The following is a 25,997-nucleotide window of genomic DNA, read 5'->3' on the forward strand; positions in this document are numbered from 1 at the left end:
GATATTTGGATTAGGATTTCTTAATCAGATCTGTTGTTGGGTGAAGAGGTAACACTTCTGGCTGCAAGGATGATCTTTGCTAAAGTTTACAAGAGGAATAGTCATACCAGAAATAGTTAATCCGGCCTGACTTAAATATCTGACACAAGGAAGTAGCACATTTTTTATCTTGTTGAAAACAGCAACTCGAAATAGAGGTCACGTGTATAATTCCATTCAATAATGAAGGGCTTAGGGGCCGGCCCCCGTGGCGTAGTGGTTAAGTGCAGGCGCTCTGTTGCTGACGGCCTGGGTTCGGATCCTGGGCGTGCACCATGCACCGCTTGTCAGGCCATGCTGTGGCGGCGTCCCATATAAAGTAGAGGAAGATAGGCACGGATGTTAGCCCAGGGCCAGTCTTCCTCAGCAAAAAGAGGAAGATTGGCATCGGATATCAGCTCAGGGTTGATCTTCGTCACAAAAAAAAAATAAATAAATAATGAAGGGCTTAGCCATGGAAGCTGTTGTACTTTGCCATTGTTCATTTGACTTGAGCAAGTTTTGGTAACATCAAAGAACATGGACCACTTAAAGTTAGTCACTTAGGGAATACCTTTCAGTGCGAGTCTCAGCCTCGGAGAATCCTCCGTCCTTATTGCAATCAGTGTCATATAACTGAAGCCCTGAAGAAGGTAAGGGAGCGTGACTGATGGATATCTGGGGGAAGAAGGTTCCAGGCAGAATATTCCAGGGAATAGCAAGTGCAAAGGCCCAGAAGTAGGACTTGCCTACAGTGTGGTTGACAAGGTTCCTAAGTTGTTTTATTTTGTTATGCAAATAACATGAGATCATAGTTAAATCAGGAAATACAGAAAAGTGGGGGGATATCACCCCAATCCTTGTACCCAGAGATAGCCACTGTTATCGTCTTGGTCTCTATCCTTTCCAATTTTCTTAAGTTTCTTAAGATGTCACTTAGTATTTATAATTGGTTTACTAGGGTTGCCATAACAATATACCACAGACTGGGTGGCTTAACAGAAATTTATTTGCTCACAGTTCTTGAGGCTAGAAGTCCAAGCGCAAGGTGTTGGCAGGTTTGGTTTCTCCTGAGGCCTCTCCCCTTGGCTTGCAGATGGCTGCCTTCTCACAGTGTCCTCGCATGGTGTTTCCTCCATGCATGCATGTTTTCTTGCTGTCTCTGTGGGTGTCTACATTTCCTCATAAGGACACCAGATAGATTGGATTAGGGCCCACCCAACGGCCTCATTTTAACTTAATTACCTCTTTAAAGACCCTATTTCCAACTACAGTCATATTCTGAGGTGCTGGGAGTGAGGGCTTCAACATAGAATGTGAGGGGACACATTCAGCCCATTACACCATCTATGAACAAGTACCTCAGCTATTTATCAGTCTTCCTTTGGCTGATTCTGTGCTCATAGGGTATTCATTTTTATTAGTGCAGTCTTATAAATTCACCAATAGTAGTGCACAGTGATTTTTTTTCCCCCTAAGCCAGATTAGTTAGGATTATTAAGGATTTAGATTTAACTCTTTCTTAACAAAAGACATTGTGTTGTCTGGTTCTTTGCTTATAATATCACAAACATCCGTCAGTTTTGTGTTTGCTGGAGGAAACTTAATCCAGTATAGCTGAATAATCCAGGTGGCTATTCTATGGATGAAAAATGCCAGCGTTTTCCAAATAAACCATTCAAGTATGCTTTCAGGTTTTTGCTGTTTTCTTTCAAGTACTATCTGTGCTATTTAATATTTTTCTTCAATCAACTGACTCTTTTGGTTACATTTATTTTAAAAGGACCTTCTACCATCATCGTAAATGGAAAGTGAGTATAATATTACTTGCTCTGAGTTCTTAAACACAAGACTGTAAAGTGAAGTGTTCACCATGTGCCACCTACAGTCATCTAATGCGCCAGTAGCAACTCCATCCTTCCTGTTGCCAGACCAAACGCCTGCGAGCATGGTTGACTCCTCCCTCTCTCACACACTTCACAGGCGACCTGACAGCAAATCTGATCAGCTCAGACCTCTAAACTATGTAGAATTGTGTTCCTTCTCACACCTTCTCTGCTCTCACCCTGGTCCCAGCCAGTCTTCTCTCTCGCAAGGATGATTGCAGTAGTCTCCTGGCTGTTTCTGCGCCAGCTCCCATCACTGCATTCCTCACACAGCAGTCAGAACCTGTCGCTCCTCTCTTCAGAGCGCTGGTGGCTTTCCGTGTCGCCCGCTAGCAGCTGGAGTCCCTATTTTCCTACTGCTCTCCCATCTCGCTGACTTGGCGTTAGCTGAATTGGGATCTTAGTTGTTCTTTGACACTCTGGGCAAGGTCCTACTTCAAGGCCTTTGCACTTGGCGTCTCCTCCACCTGGAGGAGTCCGCTCAGCTGTCCGTAAGTCACACTCCGCCATCTTCAGGTCTTCAGTTGTGACGCCTGATTGCAGTAAGGCTTTCCTTCGTCACCTGTTTAAAATTGTAGTTCCTTCCCCCAGCAGTCGGCTCCAGACCACCGCCGGCTGTCATACTGCGTCAATTGCGTATTTATTTTGTCAATTATACGTTTCCCACTAGAAGGTGAGCTCCAAGAGGGTAGGCGTTGTTGTTTTGTTCACTGCTTATTCCCCAGTGCCTAGAAAAGTGCCTGACGTATAGTAGATGCTCGGGTATTCATTCCAGTTGAGTTAATAGTAGGATCTGTCCCACGCTTTGGGAAATGCTGAGATATACTGGGAACACCTCCCACAGTCTTGAGTCCCTCCAGTGGGTCTCTCTTCATAGTCATATGTTGAGTGCTGCTTGCCTCTGAGAGTCTAGCCAGTTGGCAGCTCAGCATTTAAGGCAAAGAAAGCTTGTAACTTGCCTGGATCCTGAGTTATTTCCAAAAGAAGTAGTCCAGATGCCAGGGAAAGAAGGGCAGGAGGGAGAGGCAGACAGGATTGGTTAGGAGAGTTGCTCTGTGCCCAGGCAGAGGAAGAAAATCGGTCTCCCTGCCCTCCCACAGCCTCGTCCCTCTCTGGCCCCTGTGCCCAGGCTCTGTTCTGGAAGACACCCAGAAACAGCTCAAGCCTCAGCCTGAGCTCGGGTACAGTGGCTTGAACCTGCGAGGTGTGTGCATGCTTGCTTCCGTGAGCTACTCACCAAGCTTTGGGATTTTTGGAAACAAGTAAATCAGAGAACTGGCTGCCCTCTTTAAGCTTTTTCACAAGTTGAGAGAAACTGTGGCTTAAATAATTGAAAACTTTTTTTTCCTTGGCACCTTCAGTTGACTCTGAGTTGATCAAGAGGACACAGTTGTTATTTGATACTGCCTGGGCGGCTGTGCCACCTAAGGTAGTTTGAGAATCATTCCAACAAATGAGCACACCCTTAGCCTCAGAAATGTGTAATAAGAACAAAACAAAAGAGATGGCCTCTTTTCTTCCAAGGCACTTTTGTTAGCACTTGATATTGATGGTTTTCATCATAAACTAGTGGACCCAAATTATTCGACATGTAAACTCTTTATGACGTTGGTCAAAGCCAAGGGGATGGGGGTGGGGTGTCTTCTCGGTTTGGTCATCTAGCCCTGGTTTAGTCATCACTTCACTTGTAACAGACCATGTGCCCTTCCTTCTGGTTGTGCTGGTTGATACAGATGGCTTTGTAAGCAGCAAGTTTGAGGTACAACAAATGTCAGCAATTTTGTGCATGTTAGCATCTTTATTCCCAGGTAGTGGTAATGAGCCGCTAGCTCTAGGCTTACAGGTTCCCCTGGAGTTGCTAGTATCTTGAATTTCTTTCCATTTATTTTAGGAGTAAAAGTCCCTCGCAATTTCCGACTGTTGGAAGAACTCGAAGAAGGCCAGAAAGGAGTAGGAGATGGCACAGTTAGCTGGGGTCTAGAAGATGACGAAGACATGACACTTACGAGATGGACAGGGATGATAATTGGGCCTCCAAGAGTAAGCGTCGAGCCGCGGCTACAAATGTCAATGTCTTAAATTCACTGCCTCCTTGTAAAAATATTAGCCTTGTCACGGAAAAAGCTCACCAATGGTATATTTTCTGAAATGTGGCTATTCTTTTTTGACCAGTTTCAGTTTATATATTTGAACCTTCTCTGATGCTGTTTAATCCCTCTAAATGGTAAGCAAAAACCTGTTTAGACTCCCAGTGTGAATTTACGTGACAATGTAGACAGTGAGATTTGAGGTAATTGTACCCTCAGATGGAGTTGAGAACAAACTCTTGGGCTTATCAAACAACAAGGCTCCAGATAAAACCAACATTCCTGAAGACAGTGTCCAAATGAACTTTGGAAAGCCTTCACGGTTGTGGTTTCTATTGATTGTTCCTGGTTCTGCCATGCATCTGTATCCTAATTGATCGGGCCATTCAACAAAGGATTATTGCCTGCCTGGTCTGCTCTGGTCTGTTCCAGGCACTGTTAGGCCCAGGAGCCTTTACAAAGAAGATGAAGACAATGGGGATGGGGAAAGTGACCTCTCTTAGAGCTTTGTGATTTGTGAGATTTCCCAGTCTTCATAATGCCAGATCACCTTTTTTTATGGTACATAGTAAACCCCCCCAGAAATGTCATGTAATTCTCACAAGAACCTGTTGTTAGGTGCTACTAGTGTGTAGTTGCATTCCATTTACAGATGAGGAGACAGACTCAGAGAAGTAAAGTTACTTGCCGAAAGTCACATAGCTGATAACTCCCAGACCAGGTCTGACTCCAGAGCCTGGGCTCTTAACCACTATGCTACAAGTCCTCCTCCTGTTCATATTTTGAGTTTTCATCTGTTCTCATTATAGAATTATCCAAAATGTTAAGTAGTAATTTGGTGTAGGAGTGAAGAAATAGATTCCCATAATGTGACACTTGTGTCAGACGAGCAAGAGGAGATTCTGCCTGAATGTAGGGGAACTTGCCTGTGTCTGCTTGTGTTCAAGGATGATGAAGTTCATTCATTCTTTTCACTGCATGCAAGGTTCGGGATAGAAGGACGTGTAGGATGTGGCCCCGGCTGAAACAAGGAAGAGCGTCGTGCTCATTGTTGGCACAGTCTGGTGTTCATCTTAGACTGTCATAACACTCATGGTGAATGACTGGCTTTGCCATGTAATGTTACTTCTTGAGTCATCCTTGTGACCCTATAGTTTTGTTTTTTGGATTTTTTAAAAAATATTCAATCTGTTTTTACTTGTTTCTTAATCTTTTTTTAACCCCTGAAAACCAGGATTTTCTATATCTGTAAAATACTGGGGAAAACCTGATCTAGAAAGCTTGTTTCTTCTTGGAGATCATTTTTCTTGCTGTCTCTGAAAGTCCATTGTATGGTGATGGCTTCCTTCACTGCATTTCTTCTCTTCCTAAGAGTGATGTAGGTTTATTAAGGATGAGAACTATTCTTCCCTCCTCCTTACTCTCCAGAGCACCTGGAAATGACTCAGAATGGGGTAGCAGTTAATAGATTTGTTAGTCAACAGACTGATTTTCAGGTTCTAACAAGTTAAGAATGAACCAGTGCACAATATTGTGAATACACTAGATACTACTGAATTACACACTTAGATAAATGAACCACTAAGTTTTATTGAAAATATTCTCTTCCACCTAAAAACAGAGTTGCATTTTATCTCTTTCCAAAGAGTGCTACTTTTTTTTTTTTTTTTTAAATTTTTATTTATTTATTTTTTCCCCCCAAAGCCCCAGTAGATAGTTGTATGTCATAGTTGCACAGCCTTCTAGTTGCTGTGTGTGGGACGCGGCCTCAGCATGGCCGGAGAAGCGGTGCCTCGGTGCGCGCCCGGGATCCCAACCCGGGCCGCCAGCAGCGGAGCACGCGCACTTAACCTCTAAGCCACGGGGCCGGCCCATAGAGGGCTACTTTTAATGAGTAGCTACGGTATGCAGGGTGCTTTCCATACATCCTTTTTTTAAATAAAAGCTTTATTGAGATATAATTCACATAACATAGAATTCACTTATCCTATAATACACTTTTAAAGTGTACAGTTCAGTGGTTTTTGTTATATTCAGAATTGTGTAGCTATCACTAATTTCAGAACATTTTCATTACCCCAAAAAGAAACTCCATACCCATTGGCAATCACTCCCATTCTGCTCTCTACTCCTCACCCTTGACGATCACTAATTTACTTTCTATCTCTGTGAACTTGCCTGTTCTGGACATTTCATATAAATGGAATCATACAATATGTGGTCTTTTGTGACTTCCTTTTACTTAGCATAATGTCTTCAAGGTTCATCCATGTTATAGGACTTAATCAGTAGTTCATTCCATTTTATGGCTGAATAATATTCCATTATGTGGATATACCATATTTTGTTTATCCATTAATTAGTTGATGGGCATTTGGATTTTTTCCATTTTTTGCCTATTATAAATAATGCTGCTATGAACATTGGTGTACAGGTTTTTGTGTGGACACATGTTTTCAGTTCTCTTAGGTATATACCTAGGAGTGGAATTATTGAATTATATGGTAACTCTCTGTTTAACATTTTAAAGAATTGCCAAACTGTTTTCCAAAGCAGCTGCACCATATTACCTTCCCACTAGCAATGCATGAGGGTTGTAATTTCTCCACACCCTCACCAATACTTGTTACTGTCTTTTTACCTCATAGTTTTTTGTTTTGTTTTGTTTTGTTTTGTTTATTGATGTTTTAATAGTTTATAACATTGTGAAATTTTGGGTTGTACATTTTTGTTTGTCCATCACCATATATATGTCTCCCTTCACCCCTTGTGCCCACCCCCCTACCCCCATTGCCCCTGGTAACAACAATACAGTTTTCTCTGTCCATGTGTTGGTTTATATTCCACATATGAGTGAGATCATACAGTGTTTGTCTTTCTCTTTCTGGCTTATTTCACTTAACATAATACCTTCCAGGCCCATCCATGTTGTTGCAAATGGGACGGTTTTGTCTTTTTTTATGGCTGAGTAGTATTTCATTGTATATATATACCACATCTTCTTGATCCAATCATGAGTTGAGGGACACTTAGGTTGCTTCCACTTCTTGGTTATAGTGAATAATGCTGCAATGAACAGAGGGGTGCATAAGCCTCTTTGGATTGTTGATTTCAGGTTCGTTAGATAGATTCCCAGTAGTGGGATAGCTGGATCATAGGGTATTTCTACTTTTAATTCTTTGAGGAGTCTCCATACCGTTTTCCATAGAGGCTGCACCAGTTTGCATTCCCACCAGCTGTGTATGAGGGTTCCTGTTTCTCCACATCCTCTCCAATATTTGTTGTTTTTTGTCTTGGTGATTATAGCCATTCTGATGGGCGTGAGGTGATATCTTAGTGTTGTTTTGATTTGCATTTCCCTGATGATTAGTGATGCTGAACATCTTTTCATGTGCCTATTGGCCATCTGTATATCTTCTTTGGAGAAGTGTCTGTTGATTTACTCTGCCCATTTTTGATTGGGTTGTTTGTTTTTTGTTGTTCAGTTGTGTGAGTTCTTTATATATTATGGAGATTAACCCCTTGTCAAATATATGTTTTGCAAATATTTTCTTGCAGCTGGTGGGTTGTCTGTTCATCTTGATTCTGGTTTCATTTGTCTTGTAGAAGCTCTTGAATCTGATAAAGTCCCACTTGCTTATTTTTTCTTTAGTTTCCCTAGTCTGGGTAGGCATGTCATCTGAAAAGATTCCTTTATGACCAATGTCAAATAGTGTATTGCCTATATTTTCTTATATGAGTTTTATAGTTTCAGGTCTCACCTTCCGGTCTTTGATCCATTTTGAGTTAATTTTTGTGAATGGTGATAGCCGATGGTCCACTTTCATTCTTTTGCGTGTGGCTGTCCAGTTTTCCCAACACCATTTATTGAAGAGACTTTCCTTTCTCCATTGTAGGTTCTTAGCTCCTCTGTCGAAAATTAGCTGTCCGTATATGTGTGGTTTTATTTCTGGGCTTTCAATTCTGTTCCATTGATCTGTGTGTCTGTTTTTGTACCAGTACCGTGCTGTTTTGATTACTATTGCTTTGTAGTATGTTTTGAAGTCAGGGATTGTGATGCCTCCAGCTTTGTTCTTTTTTCTTAGGATTGCTTTAGCTATTCGGGGTCTTTTGTTGCCCCATATGAATTTTAGTATTCTTTTTTCTATCTCCGTGAAGAATGTCATTGGGATTCTGATTGGGATTGCATTGAATCTGTAGATCGCTTTAGGTAATTTAGACATTTTAACTATGTTTATTCTTCCAATCCATGTGCATGGGATGTCTTTCCATTTCTTTATGTCATCATCGAGTTCTTTCAATAATGTCTTGTAGTTTTCATTGTATAGGTCTTTCACCTCCTTGGTAAGATTTATTCCTAGATATTTTATTCTTTTTGATGCCATTGTAAATGGTATTATCATTTTGAGCTCTCGTTCTGTTAGTTCGTTATTAGCATACAGAAATGCAACTGATTTTTGTAGATTGATTTTGTACCCTGCGACTTTGCTGTAGTTGTTGATTATTTCTAATAGTTTTCCAACGGATTCTTGAGGGTTTTCTATATATAAAATCATGTCATCTGCAAATAGTGAGAGTTTCACTTCTTCGTTGCCTATTTGGATTCCTTTTATTCCTTTTTCTTGCTTAATTGCTCGGGCCAGAATCTCCAGTACTATGTTGAATAGGAGTGGAGAGAGTGGGCAGCCCTGCCTCGTTCCTGTTTTCAGAGGAACGGCTTTCAGTTTTTCCCCGTTGAGTATGATGTTGGCTGTGGGTTTGTCATAAATAGCCTTTATTATGTTGAGGTACTTTCCTTCTATACCCATTTTGTTGAGAGTTTTTAACATAAATGGATGTTGTATCTTGTCAAATGCCTTCTCTGCATCTATTGAGATGACCATGTGGTTTTTATTCTTTGTTTTGTTGATGTGATGTATCACGTTGATTGATTTGCAGTTGTTGAACCGTCCCTGCATCCCTGGTATAAATCCCACTTGATCATGGTGTATGATCTTTTTAATGTATTGCTGTATTCGGTTTGCCAATATTTTGTTGAGGATTTTTGCATCTATGTTCATCAGCAATATTGGCCTGTAATTTTCCTTCTTTGTATTGTCTTTGTCTGGCTTTGGTATCAGGGTGATGTTGGCCTCGTAGAATGAGTTAGGAAGTGTTCCACCTTCCTCTATTTTTTGGAATAGTCTGAGAAAGACAGGTATTAAATCTTCTTTGAATGTTTGGTAAAATTCACTGGAGAAGCCATCTGGTCCTGGACTTTTATTTTTTGGGAGGTTTTGGATTACTGTTTCAATCTCTTTTACTTGTGATTGGTCTATTCAGATTCTCCATTTCTTCTTGGTTCAGTTTTGGAAAGTTGTATGAGTCTAAGAATTTATCCATTTCTTCTAGATTGTCCAATTTGTTGGTGTATAATTTCTCATAGTATTCTCTTATAATCCTTTGTATTTCCGTGGTATCTGTTGTAATTTCTCCTCTTTCATTTCTAATTTTATTTACTTGAGCCTTTTCTCTTTTTTTCTTGGTAAGTCTGGCTAAGAGTTTGTCAACTTTGTTTATCTTCTCAAAGAACCAACTCTTTGTTTCATTAATCCTTTCTACTGTTTTTTGGTCTCAATTTCATTTATTTCTGCTCTGATTTTTATTATTTCTCTCCTTCTGCTGACTTTGGGCTTTGTGTGTTCTTCTTTTTCTAGTTCTGTTAGGTGTAATTTAAGGTTGCTTATTTGGGTTTTTTCTTGTTTGTTAAGGTGGGCTTGTATTGCTATGAGTTTCCCTCTCAGGACCACTTTTGCTGCATCCCATATGATTTGGTATGGCATATTTTCATTTTCGTTTGTTTCCAGATAGTTTTTGATTTCTCCTTTAATTTCATCAATGATCCATTGGTTGTTCAGTAGCATGTTGTTTAATCTCCACATTTTTGTCACTTTGCCAGGTTTTTTTTTGTGGTTAATTTCCAGTTTCATAGCATTATGGTCTAAAAAGATGGTTGTTATGATTTCAATCTTCTTAAATTTATTGAGGCTTACTTTGTTTCCCAGCATATGGTCTATCCTTGAGAATGTTCCATGCGCGCTTGAGAAGAATGTGTAGTCAGCTGTTTTTGGATGGAGTGCTCTGTATATGTCTACTAGGTCCATCTCGTCCAGTTTTTCATTTAAGTCCACTATTTCTTTATTGACTTTTTGTCTGGATGATCTATCCATTGATGTAAGTGGGGTATTAAGATCCCCTACTATTATTGTGTTGTTGTTAATATCTCCTTTTAGGTTTGTTAATAGTTGCTTTATGTACTTTGGTGCTCCTGTGTTGGGTGCATATATTTACCTTATAGTTTTGATTGCTCTGACTCCCCAAGGTTAAAAGCAAAGTCATAAAAGGAACTATCTGCTTCTAGGTGCTTCCTGTGGCCTATCTATTTTATGATTAGCTACAAGGTATATGCTGTACATCTGGAACATGAACATAATTATTAAAGCATCTACATAGAGCACTTGAGTGACTCATCTCCCTGTTACATTTTTGTTATTGTATTGCTCAAAAGGAAGTCTTCATCAAAATTTAAAGGTATATATACCATTATGATGCAGCAGTTCTGCTAGGAGTTTACTCAGCTTTTCTTGAATGTATTGCCCAAAAGCTTATATGTACAAAATTATTTCATGCAGCATTTTCAATTGTAGCAAAATATTGGAAACCACCTCAGTGTCTTTTAATGGACCATATTATGTCCTGTTTAGCTGTTGAAAAGAATGAGACAGATTTGTGTGTGCTGAAATGGAATCATCTCCATGGTATTTAAGTGAAAAAAGTAAGGTACAAAGCAGTGCACAGAATATGCTGCCCCTTGGGATAGGGGGAGGAGGGAGAGGAAGAGGCCATACATGTACTTGTGCTTCTATGTGCTTAGAATACTTTTGGAAGAACATAAAAGCTGGTGACAGTGGTTGCTGTCTTCAAAGGGGATCTGGCTGGCTGGGGCCAGGGTGGAAAGGAGACTTACTTTTTACCATATACCTTTTTGCACTCTTCAAGTGTGCTTTAATCATTTGTGTGTTAGCTATTTGAATACTTTTTTTTTTTTTTTTTAAAGGAAAGCAAGTCCTCCAAACCTAAAAGCAAAGCTTCCCATCTAAGTGCCCCTTCCAAAATTCTGGCAAATGTCCAGCTATCTACAGCATTAAATGTGGAATATTTCTTCTCTGCCCGCATAGGTGTTCCCCGTAGCCAGGTTATAGAGCAGAGTTTCTCAGCCTCGACATGATAGACATATTGGGCTGAATCTTTCTTTCTTTGGGGCTGTCCTGTGCATTGTGGGATGTTTAGTAGCATCCCTGGTCTCTACTCACTAGATGCCAGTAGCACCTTCCTCCCTGACTTGTGACAACCATAAATGTCTCCAGATGTTGCCTAATTCCCACCACTCCCTCAGCGTGGGGGGTGTGTTGTGCAGAATTGCCCAGGGTGAGAAGCACTATTATACCGCTGGTGTTCTCCAGGATAGTGTTTTTCTGTGTGAGTTAGAGCCTGGGTGTGTGTCTATACACATACTTATCTAAAAGTACTGTATGCTGGGGCCAGCCCTGTGGCGCAAGTGGTTATGTGCATGCGCTCCACTGCGGCGGCCCAGGGTTCGCCAGTTCGGATCCCGGGCACGCACCGACGCACCGCTTGGCAAGCCATGCTGTGGTGGCGTCCCATATAAAGTGGAGGAAGATGGGCACAGACATTAGCTCAGGGCCGATCTTCCTCACAAAAAAGTAAAATAAAATAAAAGTACTGTATGCTTTCTTAAGAACAAAACAATTACAGGAGTGTGTGAAGTAGCAGGAAAGTGATCCTTTCCCTGTTTTATTATACTCCCCACAGCATGGAAACTGGTCGTTTGGTGTGTGGTGTTTTTCTACTGGCTTTTGCTGTAGGTACGCAAACATAAATACATATCTTTTTAATAAAAATGAGACCTTGCAATGCATGATGTTTTGCAACTTCATTTTTTTGAACTTAACAGAGGGTAGACATCTTTCCATATCAGTGCATATTGACCTTTCTTTTTAAAAGCTTTAATTTACATGTCTAATATATGAATATATTTTCATAAAAATTTTCAAACAATACAGAGTAGGTAGAGTAAGAAGTTCACTTTGTTCCCCTTAACTCTTTGTGTCAGTCAGGAAAAGAGAAACCATACTAGGTATTTGAACAGAGATAATTTACTATAGGAAGTTGAGCAAATAGGTATTGGACTGAGAAAGCAAAAAAGGCCCCTGAGAGAGCACAAAGATAGCACTGCAGAAAACAGTCACCACCCCTGGGGCTGGGAGGACAGAGGAGGCCCAACCAGCAGAACCTCGCCCTTGGAGGAGGTCCCTTCCTCCGCTGGTCCCTGCGGAGGCGGGGAGACGGGTTGGGGGAGCCCTCAAAGACCCGAAGCTGCTCTTGCTGCCAAGGTGAGGGGTCCCTGCTGGGTGAGCTGACAGGTGCAGAAGGAAAATGGGAGGAGCAGGTCCCTTTCTCCTGTTTGTTTTATATTAGGATTGTGTGGCTTAGTCTTTAGGTTGTAGAATATTCAGGTGGCACTAGGGTTGAATTAGAGAAACGAATAATTAATACTGCCTTGAGGTGGGTCCTGTGGCTCACTCAGGATACCCTGACTGGTGGGAGGAGGGAGAGGTTCTGTACAAAGGAAATCATGTCTTGTCGCTGTCTGGAGGGGTGGGTGCAGGGCTGGTTAGTAAGCTCCAAGCCCACCTTCTCCGCTCTGCTTTGGCTGCTGAGGCTGGCACTCTGCACTTGCTTTGTCAGCTGCTTCCTGCTAGGATCCTCCAATCAGGGGCACGGGAAGGAGCCTGAAAGGCACAGAGAAGGGATTTGCTCCTTCCTGTTTGCCTGTTGTTGTGACTGCGCCACTCTGGTAGTGACCCCTCATGCTGTTGTCAGCAGTCGGTTCCAGCATCCAGCCTTTGGGGGCACGGCCAGAACCGGCCTTGTAGCGCCCCTCTTCAGAGGTCTGAGTTCAGCTCTGGAGACATTTCCCTGAGCCCCTGGGTCTAGTGAACTGCGGCTTATTGCCTTTGCTCCTCCAGCCTCACGGGTTACCCCCCGCTCCCTGCAGTTACTACCGCTCTGTTAGTGCAGATTTGCTTTCTAAAGCTCTTCTCAGTCCAGTGACACCTCTGCCCTATTCCCTGTATTCAGTTCTCTGTTAGAATACCTCGTGCGGTGTCTTTTCCTGCGGTGTCTTTTCCTGACTCATCCCCACTCTCCTCTCCAGTTGACCGTGAGCAGCAGTTTAGGGCGTCTCCTTTCACAGCTCTGTGCCTTTCCCTACCTGTCTACACCCTGAGTCACTGAGATCTTCTCAGGCTCTACACAGTCTCCCTTCTTAGAGGGCCCACCCTTATTGCTAACATAGCATGTGCCCACATTGTACATTAAACATAATTTTTATATAACTACATAAGATTTGAATAGAGTAGCAGTTGACTAGTTGGCCTGATGTCACCTTTTTATGTATTAATTTAGATTTTGTAGTTTTCTTGGCATTTTTTGTAGTCTACCTTTTTCGTCTTCTCATGTCTCATACATTTTTAAAGTAAATTTTATAATACTTTTAGATTTACAGAAAAGTTGCAAAGGTAGTATAGAAAGTTCTCATACACCCCCATTGTTAACAGTATAGTACATTAGTCACAACTAATGAACCAATATTGATAGATTATTATTAAGTAAAGTTCATAATTAATTCAGGTGTCCTTAGTCTTTACCTTATGTCTGTTTTCTGTTCCAGAATCCTATCCAAGATACCACACTCTATTTTGTCATCATGTCCTGGGCTCCCTGTGGCTGTGACAATTTCAGGTTTTTCTTGTTTTTGTTGCCCTTGACAGTTTTGAGAAGTACTGGTCAGGTATTTTGTAGAATGTCTCTCTCTTGGAATTTGTCTGATGTTTTTCCTCATGAGTAGGCTGGGATTATCTCATATATATATTTTAGGCCCAGGAAAAGGTCGTAATCTCTAGACTCTGGGCCTGGAGTGCCTAATGGAGGAAATAGCCTGTGTGACATAAATATGCCCAGAGTTGGAGGGAGGTGTCTGCTTTTATAGGTTGTACATATTCTGCAACTTGTTGGCTCTACCACGAGCTGTTTTGGCAGTGTGTGTGTGTGTGTGTGTGTGTGTGTGTGTGTGTGTGTGTGTGTGTGTCTGGGCCTCAGCCTTTGAAAAGGCTAAAGGATCTGGTTATATGAATATGCCATATTTGTTGAGTCAGTCCCTCGCAGGTGGACATGTAGATTGTTTACGGTTATTTTTGCTATTGCAGACACTGCTTCACATTTTTGTGCACAAGTATGAGTCCATCTGTAGGAAATTCCTAGAAATGGTCTTGCTGGTCTGAGTATGCCTATTTGACGGTTTGATAGGCACTGCCAAATGCCCCATGAAGCTCAAGCCACATCAAAAAAGAGGAAAGTGTTTGTTTCATTATCAAGTAATGAATCTTAAGAGCTGTGTTCCTCACTGAGACAGAATGTTCTAGCAATTCTCCTTCAGGCACATTTCCTTTCTTCTTGGAACCTTTTTAGCAGGTCCCTGGAGCATCTGTAAACAAAACAAAAGAAGAAAACCAGAGCTACGGAAGTCTTCGTTTGCTTGCGCTTTTTGATTACTCCGCAGGTGCCTTTATGTTTATGTGCCTTGAGGCATTTTTTACTGTGTTGCAGTGAAATTGCCAGTTGAACGTGAGTGGTCAGAAAGTCAGTATTTCTTTTTCTTTCTACGCGGTCGGTCATAGCATAGGCGTTTCCACGTTAGACGTCCGAGTGTGGAGAGAGAGGTTGAGATCTCAGTGTGCTGAGCAGGACCCGCTAGCTGCACAGCTGCTTAACCGCTGTGCTGCTGCTGTCGATGGGATGAGGAGTGGAGCTTTACCCACACTGATGAGCCACAGAACATTCCAGCGGACGGATACATTGGTGCGTCAGAGCCTCCAAATGTGATATCAAATATTTTATAATTGTTTATTATTATTATTTATTTATTTTCCCCCAAAGCCCCAGTAGATAGTTGTATGTCACAGCTGCACATCCTTCTAGTTGCTGTGTGTGGGACGTGGCCTCAGCATGGCCGGAGAAGCGGTGTGTCGGTGCGCGCCCGGGATCCGAACCCGGGCCGCCAGCAGCAGAGCGCGTGCGCTTAACCACTAAGCCCGTACGGGGCCGGCCGTTATCAAATATTTTAAAAGACTTTCTGATTTTGGTAATTACCACGAGCCCATGGCCCTAGGGACTTTTTATGTAAGAAATTCTGTCTTTGAATTGTGACGAAACCTTTGAGTATGAATATAGGACACCGCCAGAGATGAGTGTGGGGTCCATGCAGTCAGCAGATACTTAGTGTGCAGTTGCTGATGGAGGCTGTGCTAGGTGCTGAGGATAGACCTTTTGTTTACACCTTTTGTATTTTCCTTAAATCTCCATGGAAATCCTGCCCTTTTTTGCTTCCTACTTGTTAGGTTTACTGAGTGAATTTTTTTCTCTGAGGAAACTCCTTGACTGGAACAAGATGTTCATTTTCTGTAAGCATGAAGTGCAGCATTCATTTGTTCAGCAAACATTTGCGTTCCAGTTCTGTTGAGTACCAGTTCCCCCTCCGTCTTCTGTGTCTGGTGAGGGAGGTCTGGCACGAGACTGGGTGTTAGTCTTCAGATGAGGGTCAGGAGGACTTGTGCGAGGAAAGTGCACTTGAGCCATAAGCTGCCGGACGCAGAGGAGCAGCTGGTGTGGGGACTCAAGGTGGAGAGGTCTTGGCACGTTTGAAGAGTAGGAAGGAGGCCAGAGGGGCTGGATGGAGAGGGAGGAGAATGAAGGGAGAGAAGGCATGGGCACACAGGGTCCCATCTGGGGACTTGGGCTTCCTTCTCAGGTCTCTAGGGAGCCTTTGGAGGGGTTAAGCCGGCAGGGACACTTTCCAGACCCCTTTTTAAAGGGTCAGTCAGGCTGCTGTGTGGAGAACAGACTGTAGAGGAGCAAAGGAGAAAGCAGAGGCTTGGGGTGATTCAGATGAGGTACGGTGCGGGGGGAGAGTGGATGGGTGTGGGGTCTCCTTTGGAGATAGAAGCTGAGACTTTTTGATTGGGAGGTCGGGGTAAGAGAAGAGGGCAAGCCTGGCTGGCTGCTGGGTTTCTGCTTTAACTAGCTGCTCAATGGTGCTGCTGCTTAACCAGGGAAGAAGAGAAGAGGAGCAGGTTGAGAGGGTGGAAATCCAGGATTGAGTTTCGTTTCTTTTTAATAGTTTGGGGTCTCTGTTAGGTGGATGTGGAAGCTTTCTATGGGTATCTTATGAATGCCTTCTGAATCTTAAAATATGTTCCAGCTTTTTTTGTTAGGGACAGGCCACTATTTAGACATAATGTTTTCCAGGGTTTAAATCACACCCTCTGTGATTTATTCCCCCACAAAGACCGCTAGATGTCGCTGTTTACACAGGCAGGAGCCGTTACTTGTGCATCATGTGCTGAGGAAGGGACACAGGTGCTCTCGAGGGGAAACTGTAGGAGGGTGGCGCCTGCCTTTGAGGAGGCCGGTCTCATGGGGAGATATCACCCTCTGGTGTGGTCTTCAGACACAAGTGATAACAGTGTGACTTCGTATAGGACAGAAAGCTGTGGACTAGCCTTCTGCCCTATATGATGTTTGAACAGGGTCTTAAAGGTTGTGTGGTAGTTCGGGGGAGCGGGGCACTCTGGGCAGAAGGAACAGCCTGGCAAAGGCAGCACGTTTTGCTGCTCGTCGGGTAGAAGTTAAAGTGGACAGTGGAGAGACCCTGGGGGACTGGACTTTTCCAGTGTTTCTCAACAGAGGTAGGGTTGGCATTTGAAGCAGGACTATTTTGTCTCCACAGGCCTGGTGTCCTCGGCCCCCACCTCACACGTAAATGCCAGTGATCTCTCAGACAGCAGGGAGGGGCGGTACATGCCAGTTGAGGTCTCTTGTGCAATGCAAAACCCCAAAGTGAAGGTGAAGTGGGAAAGCACCCCCACCCCTACCTTGTGCTTAATTGTGAAGTTCTCTAAAGAGTTGCCTGTTCTGTGCTTTGGACATGGTGGCATTTCATGCACTGGCTGATGATCCTGGTGTGAACAGACATTTAATGTGGCTTCCCAGAATAAAGAAGGCCTCTCACACGCCATTCCCCAGAGCATAGGACAGGTCTGCTGAGTAGAGAATTAACATAAAACAAATCCATCTGATTGGACTTAATAATACTGACTTAAAACTTCAATGATACTAGCTTAAATTTTCTGTCTCCTTTTTATTCCCCCAAGGCCAGAATTCGTATGCATTAGTGTCGGGCCTAGTTACTGCTAATTAGCAAACAACAAGTAGACTGTGTCGTGGAAGCACATGCGCCAGCTCTGCAGGCGGGAATAAATAGGGTTTCAGAAGTTCTACCTTTTTGAATTCTTTGTTTGTAATTGCCTGACATCTCTGTACCCTTTTTTTCCAGACAATTTATGAAAACCGAATATACAGCCTTAAAATAGAATGTGGACCTAAATACCCAGAAGCACCCCCCTTTGTAAGATTTGTAACAAAAATTAATATGAATGGAGTTAATAGTTCTAATGGAGTGGTAAGTTGTTTTTTCTGCCCCTACTTGTTCCTCAAGTGTTCAGAAATGCTTTGTGCTTTAACATCAGGGGCACTTGGGACCTGATTCCATGTGTTCTTTGGTTATTTGATGATAAAATATATTGCAGCGTGAACATGCGCAGATTTGGGATGGGGGCCTGTTTCCCGATCGTGTTTAACCGTCACCCATACAGCACTTACTCTGGGCCAGCCCTGCTGGTCACTCTGAGCTATGAGCTCATTCAGTCCTTGTGATATACCCCCATGAGTTAGAGAGGAGGAAACTGAGGCACAGAGGGGCGAGATCTTGCCAGGGTCACACTTTTGCCTCTTGGGCCTTACCTGTGGACCACTGGTACATGATATTTTTTTTTCCTTTAATGGCCTTGCTTTTTAAACTTATGTTTACTACCATTTGCACTACCTTAAGTGGAAACCAGTCTCACTTGTCATTCAAGAAGGAGGTAATGGCAACAGTAGACACTGCAAAACAAAGCAAAGTTAATAAATTCTTCCTGCACATGTTGCTTGCCAAAGCCTTTGAGCCTTTGAGGCCTGCTCTTGTTCGCAGATATCAGAAGTGGTAAAGGGTGTTACACATTAGCATCGCATGACTAGGCCTTTGTTTTGAGGTATTCAGAAAATTTGAAAGAAAATTGGAAAAAGATGAGCCTTGTGACTACGTGTTCAGTATTTAATGTTGCATCTGAGTTCCACCTAAAGTCCTGGACCTACTCGACCCACGCCTTGGGAAATTTCTTGTGGGAAATGCTGCACTAACTTGAGAGAGTATGACACTGAGGCAGGCCCTTGTCATTAGAGCATGAGTCCGGGCCACCTGTTGCTTTTGCTCTCCCTACGGCCCTGCACATCTTTATCATCCATCACCTGGGTGCAGAGTCGAACAAGGACAGGCCCCGAGCAGAGGCAGCAGCGGGCCCAGGAGCAGGTCACTGTTTAGAGCCGTCGTGTTGCGTCTCGCCAAGTCAGGGCCACTTCTCAAAGGTGGCCTTATTTATCCAAATTCTTTCTCTTAGACAGTGAGGGTTTCAGACACAAAAAGGGAAAAATAGACTGACTGGAGGGGAGGACTCATGCAGGTGTTCTGCCTGTCACATACCATTGTGAGATCAGCGTGTTCAACTTGAAAAATCCGTTTTACTCAAGTTTGTCCTGTAGCTTAACTCCAGCCTACAGCTCTTCTTTTGTTTGACAGCCTGACAGTAATTTGGGTTTTGTTTGCCTTTTTGTAGGTGGACCCAAGAGCCATATCAGTGCTAGCAAAATGGCAGAATTCATATAGCATCAAAGTTGTCCTGCAAGAGCTTCGGCGCCTAATGATGTCTAAAGAAAATATGAAACTCCCTCAGCCGCCTGAAGGACAGTGTTACAGCAATTAATCAAAAAGAAAACCACAGCCCCCCCCATTCGATTTAAGCAGTCTTCATTTTCCACAGTAGTAAATTTTCTAGATACGTCTTGTAGACCTCAAAGTACTGGAAAGGAAGCTCCCGTTCAAAGGCAATTTATCGTAAGATACTGTAAATGATACTAATTTTTTTGTCCATTTGAAAAATATAAGTTGTGCTATAACAAATCATCCTGTAAAGTGTAACCACTGTCCACATAGTTGAACTTCTGGGATCAAGAAAGTATATTTAAATTGATTCCCATCATCACCGGTGGGGCACATCTAACTCAACTGTGAAAAGACACATCACACAATCACCTTGCTGCTGATTACACGGCCTGGGGTCTCTGCCTTCTGCCCCGTCCCTCCCCCTGCCTCCCCCCTCCCTGCAGCAGCCCTCCAGCTTGGGGTGGCTTGTTGGAGTAGATGTGGAGGTTTCAGGTCACCGCCTGTGGGACTCCTGCTGGTGGGGGGGGTGCTCTGTCTGCATCCCTGGTTTCTTTTTTTAAGTCTTAAATGATGCCCCCCTTCCAAGCCATCATCCTTTCCCTAGTCTCCGCTACCACCCTTGGCCGAAGCATAGATTGTAACCCCCTCTGCTCCCCTCTGAAATTGGCCTTTGGTGAGGAATTCAGGGCTTTCCCCATATCTTCTCCCCCCGCCTTTATCGAGGGGTGCTGCTTGTCCTTCCTCCTCCTCAAGTCCTTTTCTGCACCGTCACCACCCAGCACTTTCCACGACATTGCCTTGCTTTGGCCAGAAGCCATCAGGTAAGGTTGGAAAGAGTCTCTGACCTCCCTTGTTTAGTTTTGGAACCACATTTATTTACTCTCCACCAGCCTGGGAAATGAATATTGGGTCCTCAGCCCTGCCCCCCTCTGCTATCATCATCAGCTGATGCGTTTTCTTAGCTCAGGTTTTGATAAGGTGAAAAGAACAGTCACCAGGGTTCCTCAGCCCTGCCAGCTCTCAAAGCCCTTGGTGGTTAAACCTGGAGAAAGGCCACAGAAGACACTTGTAAGCACACACGATCCCTCTGAATGAATTGTTTTCTTTTCCTGTAATTGCTTTTGCTTTTAAAAATGGAAGAAGTTAAACAGGGCTGTCATTTGGTCATCCTTGCAATCCATTTGGGTCTGGTTTGGAATTTGACAACTGGAACAAAAGAACCTTGAATTCGGTGCATATTTTGGTTTTGGTGCTGCTGCTTCTCACGGTCCTCAGCAGGGATTCAGAAAGAACTCGGTGTGCACAGCAGATCCCGGAAATTGGCGGGCTTGACTTCCTGGCAACTTGCTGCGTTTCTCCACTTTTCTGTTCAGGACCACTAAATGCTGAGATGTGGATGCATACTGAAATAAAAGCAATGCATTGTGTTCTAAAGTTTTTTTTTTTTAATTTAGCGTTTGTGTAAAACTACCTTTTAAAGCAGCAACTATCAAGTCTGGAAACCAATTGATGTTTCCATTAATCTTTTTCTGGGGGAAACCTTAGTTCGAAGGATTTAACATCCTGTAAGTAAAGTTTAACATAACAGTATTCCATAAGCAGCCTTTTTATTGTCAGACCATTGCCTGATTTTAATATAATAAAAAAAAGTGTGCATTAATATTTAAGAAGCTGTGCTCTTTTTCCTCTTGGCATATAATTTATTTAGGAACAGAATTTAATGTTGAGATGCTTTGATTCAAATTGGCACCCTAAAGCAGTGATTGGCAAACGTCTTCTACAAAGGGCCTAGGTTAGTAAATATTTAGGCTTCGTGGGCCAAGAGGCAAAATCAAGGATATTATGTAAGTGTTCATATAACATGAGAATACGTATTTCCACAAATTTTTTTAATGATAAAATTCAAAATATAATAATTGAGTACAATTTTTTCACAATGTTACAGGCCTACTAATAAGAATGGAATTCCTTTTTTAGGGAATAACATTTAGCTTAATTGGGATTCAAAGTATTACCTGTTATCAAATCAATTGTAAATGTTCATCTGTAAAAATCATTCTTCATTTGAGGAGCTATACAGAAACAGGCCGTGGGCCAGATTTGGCCCAGGGACCATAGTTTGCCAGCCCCTGTCCTAGAAGATTGTAGTAAAAATGAGGAGGTCCTTCCTTTGATTTAAGTAGCTTTGTGGGACTCAAGCTATTAAGTCTCCATTAGTACCTGTCTTTTTCGGTGGATTTAATAGTCTATTGGAGGGAGGAAAAAAGGATCTTCACATGTATTTCTGGTATTTGAAACGAGAATTTTGATTGATGATTGACAGTTTGCCATCTGCTGTGTGACGAGTAGAAAGGTGGTGGCTGTTTTTACCCAGGATTTGAACTTCCTGCTGTGGTCCCAGCTGCCAACAGGCATAACCTTGGTGTCCTGTGGCAGGAGCCAGGGCCCTTCTTTTGGGCTGTTGGGGAGCTCAGGTGTCAGTACCTGGCCACCTGGGAAGAACCAGGTGGTTCCTAAAGGCCACCCTCTAGAAAGCCCTGCCTGAATTTTTGCCAAAAATTTGAATTTTGAATTCAAAATTCAAGGATTCATTATGAATCCTCTGGAATGAATTGCTGCCTTTCGGTTCCCCTAAAAGGGGATTGGGCCAGGGACGTTCGTGGGTTCTTCGCCCTCAGTCAACTTGCCCAGGGAGAAAGAGGACAGGGAGCTTCTAAAAGTATTTCAAAATGCTGCTGGAAAACCCCAAAGCAAATTCAGGGCTGTCTAAAGGTGCCAGCCCTCCTGTGCTGAGTCACCTCCAGAGAGGAGAACGAGTGCCATCTGAAGTCCTGGAGTTTCCCCCTTTTACCGTGGTGGGCTACACGGAAATGGACCTAGAGCCTCTGCAACACAGCTAGAACCTTCTGTGACAACCGACGGAATCCATGGTCTGTGGTGGTTCTGTCCGGCAGTTGTGTGATCTGCTCTTTCTCGTTGCTGGTGGGGTCATAGGTGGTCTGAAGTTGATGGCGGGAGTTCAGGCCTCAGCTTGGGGCGGAGAGGAAGCGCTCGCCTGAGGTTCAGAGAGAGCGCCGCTTTGCCAGGTGGCCTCCCCGGATTACACGCTTCAGGTCCCCAGCTCCTGAGAGAAGATAACGTCCACTGTTAGTTTTCACTGTGTGGACCTGCGGGGAGGTCTCCATAGTGACCTGACAAAGTTGGGGGGAAGCACCCCCTTTGACCCAACAGTAAACCAGCACTGGGTCTCCACTGCCCCGTGACCTCTGACCACGGTCTTGGGGTGAGGGCAGGTCCCTTGAGGTATGTCTCTGCCAAGGAAGTTCCTGAGCCGTTTGGGTGGGGGTGCCACCGATGCACTGCTGCCTTTAGTTGTGACGTAGCAACAGGGATGGTGTCAGATGGCACAGACCCTGCCAAGTGTCTGCTCCTCTGTCTGCCCTGGCTGCCGTTGCTCCCTGCTGGGCCTCTCGCTCTTTACCCTTACCCCCAGGGGCGCGCATGGATGCTCAGTCGTGTTCCCTTTCCTTGCCTGTGCCTGCTTCACTTCCTGCCCTCATTCCAGAAGCCCCTGAAGGACTCGGGATGTGGTGTCAGGGGGTCCTCTTCCTTGTTCAGACAAGGAAATTCCTCTAAGGAAGGGCGGCTGGTGCAAGCGTGTCTTCTCTCCGGTCTGAGAGGAGTCAGGTGCTGGGGGCGGGCTGCACGTAGCTCTGAGCCCTGGGGAGGAGAACTGGACGAGCCTCAAGGGCTTTCTTGTGGGGATTACACGCGGTCACCTGCTGCTGTTTTAGTCAGAGCTGTGGCACAGCTGAAGGTGACCTTGGGAGAAGGAAGATCTCAGTGCTCGAGCCAAGCTCGTTGCCGCCGCTGGTCCCGTCACTGAGCGGACGGGTGCTGGCCACATCTTTGGGTTCTGGCATGTCTGATGTGGGGTTACTGTGAAGGTGCCACTGAGTGTGAGGGGTGTGGGCTCAGGGAACGCCAGGCCTTCCTGATGCCCAAGAGAAGCTGTGAAAGCAGAAGTTCTGTGACGTCTCCAACATGGGTGTCGGCTGACGAACTTGCTTCATTCCTTGTGCAGAACAAGGTACCATCACAGCTTGCAGACCATGGTTGAGCCCTCCCCACATAAGGCTCTGTCACCAGTCGCGCTCCCAAGACTGTCATCGTAGTGTCCTTTGACCTCTGGGAGGCCTGTGGTCCTGGAAGCTCTGCCCAGGGACGTGCTGTGGTCCTCCGGGCACGGGCAGCACCGCCTGTGGCACAGGGGGAGGCTCCGAGTAACAGCTGCTGCAGGACCCACGGGAAACAGGCCACGTTCCACTGAGTGAGATGCCGGCCACTGTGAGACGCACGGTTTTATATCCCACCAAGAAAAAACGCTGCCAATGACAAGCGTAAGACACGATTGATGGTATGGAACGTCCCAATTCTGGAATGTCAGGATGTGAAAGAGTGTCCACTCTAGAGTTGTCGAGAAGCAGGGTGCATCAGCTGTGATAAGGACAGAGGTGGTGGCCACGCTGGCGGTGGACGGAGACCACATCCCAGCCCCTGTTCAAACTCCTCTGCCCCTTACACCATGACGGGGACTTCTGAGCAGAGGGCCCCATTTTCGTTTTTACTAAATAGGGAATGCGTGAACCTAGAAAGTACCTCAAACGGTAGACAGGGACAGAATGGAAGAGGACGCTCCCTCCTTTCTGTCCCCCTCTCAAGGCAAGCACCAGGGTGGGGTCCCTCCGAGACTGAGCCCACCGGCCAGCCAGTGCCCTCTCCCCCTCTCCTTTCGTTCCCACCCACTATTTTTTTAAAAAACATAACTGGGGGGTGGGGCTGGCCCCGTGGCTTAGCGGTTAAGTGCGTGCGCTCCGCGGCTGGCGGCCCGGGTTCGGATCCCGGGCGCGCACGATACACCGCTTCTCCGGCGATGCTGAGGCCGCATCCTACATACAGCAACTAGAAGGATGTGCAACTATGACATACACCTATCTACTGGGGCTTTGAGGAAAAAAAGGAGGATTGGCAATAGATGTTAGTTCAGGGCCGTTCTTCCTCAGCAAAAAGAGGAGGATTGGCATGGATGTTAGCTCAGGGCTGATTTTCCTACAAAAAAAAAAAAAAAAAAACCATACCTGGGACTGTGGCATCCACTTTGCTCTTTCCCCGGACGTTCTCTTCCCTGACGGGACCTCTCGAGGTCCCCGAAGAGCAGCCCCAAGGAACTGCCCTGTAGTTGTGAACAGCTGCCGAGCACCCAGCACCCAGCTTGCCACCACCCAGGTGACCAGGCCCTTACTGATGGACACTGAAGTGGCCTCCGACGTTCTACCGCTGCTCGCCAGCCTCGGTGCACGCGCGCGTGTGTGTGCATCCATGGAATAAAGTCCTAGAAGTGGCTTCTCCATCCAGGGACATGGGCGTTTTGATTTTGTCATTTTCAAGTTGCCCACCAAATAAGGACCAGCTTACCACCACCACCCCACCCCCCGCCCCCCGCCCCATGGTGTAGTTCAGGGGCTTCCCCTCCTTTCTCTACGATCGTTCTTGGCCCGTCTGTGAGCTGAACGTGCTGTTTGCGAGTGTTCACGTGCGTTTTCTTATGTGTAAGGCTGAGTGTCTTTTCTCAAGTTAAGAAGCCATGTTTTTTTCCTCTCAACTATGTCACCTTGTTCCTTTTTCCTGCTGGTTTGTAAGAGTGCCTTCCATGAAGGAGTTCTCGAGTCTGAGACGGTCATTGAAGCACAAACAAAAGGCTCTTGTGTGGCTCGGCAGGGCTCGCCGATGGGTGGCCACCGTCACCAGCCACCCAGGGCCTTTCGGTACAAGCAGTTCAGGTCGGAAACCCTTCCCTTGTGGTCAGCTGGGGACGTGTTCAGCCCCTCCTCGAGCCCTGTCCACCTCAGAGTGCCGTGGATGAGCAGGGTTGAAGATAGGCATGTGGCCCGCAGAGTGGCTTCCTGATACCCCCTGTAGCGTGCTGGGTGACGTCGGTATGTGTTCTGATGTGGACGGGGGAGACGAGGAGGTGTCCTGCCCCCCGGCAGTGCTTTGAAAGTGCAGAGCTCCAACCTCATGCCAACAAGTGGGTGCTAAGTTGATGCCCTAGAAACCTCTTGCTCCCAAAAGCCTGTTCTCACGTCCATCACTACCTTCCTAGGCTCCCGGCTTCGCCCTCGGCCCCCTCGGCCATTCCCCACACACAGCAGGAGGGATCCTGTTAGACAGCCCAGAATGCTCTCCCCTCTCCTTTCCACGTGGCTGGCTCCCCATCACCGGATCGCAGCTCACGTGTGTCCTCGGGTGAGAGGCCCCAGCCCCCTGTCCTTCTCCGTCCTCCTCACCTGATGTGTCTCGCTCCTGGCAATGACTAACATCAACGATCTGATTCCTTGGCTTCGCCATTCCTTTTTCCCTCACTGTCATGGGCTCATGCAGGTGGGCGCCTCCTCTGGCTGATTCACGGCTGTGCCCCCTGTGCCGGGAGCAGTGCCTGGTATAAAGTCAGGATCGTTAGATGAGGGCTCGAATTATCCCAGAGCTGGGCCTGGGCCTTCCTCCCCGGGCCACGGGCAGGGAGAAGGGCAGGGTCCCCACGGCCTGCGCGGCCTCCCGCTGCCTCCACCACATACTCACTAAGCTGGGTGGGTGGGTGGAGGACAAACAGGTGGGCTAAGAAGGTTAGCAGTTCCAGGTGAGGTCTGTGAACGGCGAGGGATGGAGGGACAAGCAGTGAGCGTGAGGTGGGTCTTCACGGAATCTCTGTACCTGGCTCATCCTGCCCAGGCCGGCCCCAGCTCATCGCCCACCAGCTGTGCGCCCCTGGGCAGGTTCCTTAAGCTCTCTGTATCCACTTCACAGGGTTGTTCTGAAGTTTACGTGGTTTTACGTGTAGCGGGATTCTCACAGTCCTCGCACCCGGCAAACCCTCACCCCTCAGTAAACGTTAGTCAGCTGCTGTTACTACCCCATTCCACGGCAGGGAAGAGAAACTCCCCCGTCTCC

At 45.3% G+C, this 25,997-nt stretch overlaps 1 protein-coding gene across 1 annotated transcript in view; it reads left to right on the forward strand.

The window, feature by feature from the left end:
• Positions 1-20,659, forward strand: part of UBE2V1 (ubiquitin conjugating enzyme E2 V1) — a 33,412-nt gene extending 12,753 nt beyond the window's left edge. Inside the window, exons 2-4 of the mRNA XM_004430280.3 lie at positions 3,796-3,944; positions 17,505-17,630; positions 18,883-20,659. Of these exons, the coding sequence (XP_004430337.1) occupies positions 3,796-3,944; positions 17,505-17,630; positions 18,883-19,029 (422 nt within the window). The 3' untranslated portion in view covers positions 19,030-20,659. The remainder of the gene's footprint in view (positions 1-3,795; positions 3,945-17,504; positions 17,631-18,882) is intronic.
• Positions 20,660-25,997: the final 5,338 nt, after the last annotated feature.

This window comes from Ceratotherium simum, chromosome 21 (assembly GCF_057802395.1).
Source record: "Ceratotherium simum simum isolate JZ-2026a chromosome 21, ASM5780239v1, whole genome shotgun sequence".
NCBI lineage: Eukaryota > Metazoa > Chordata > Mammalia > Perissodactyla > Rhinocerotidae > Ceratotherium > Ceratotherium simum.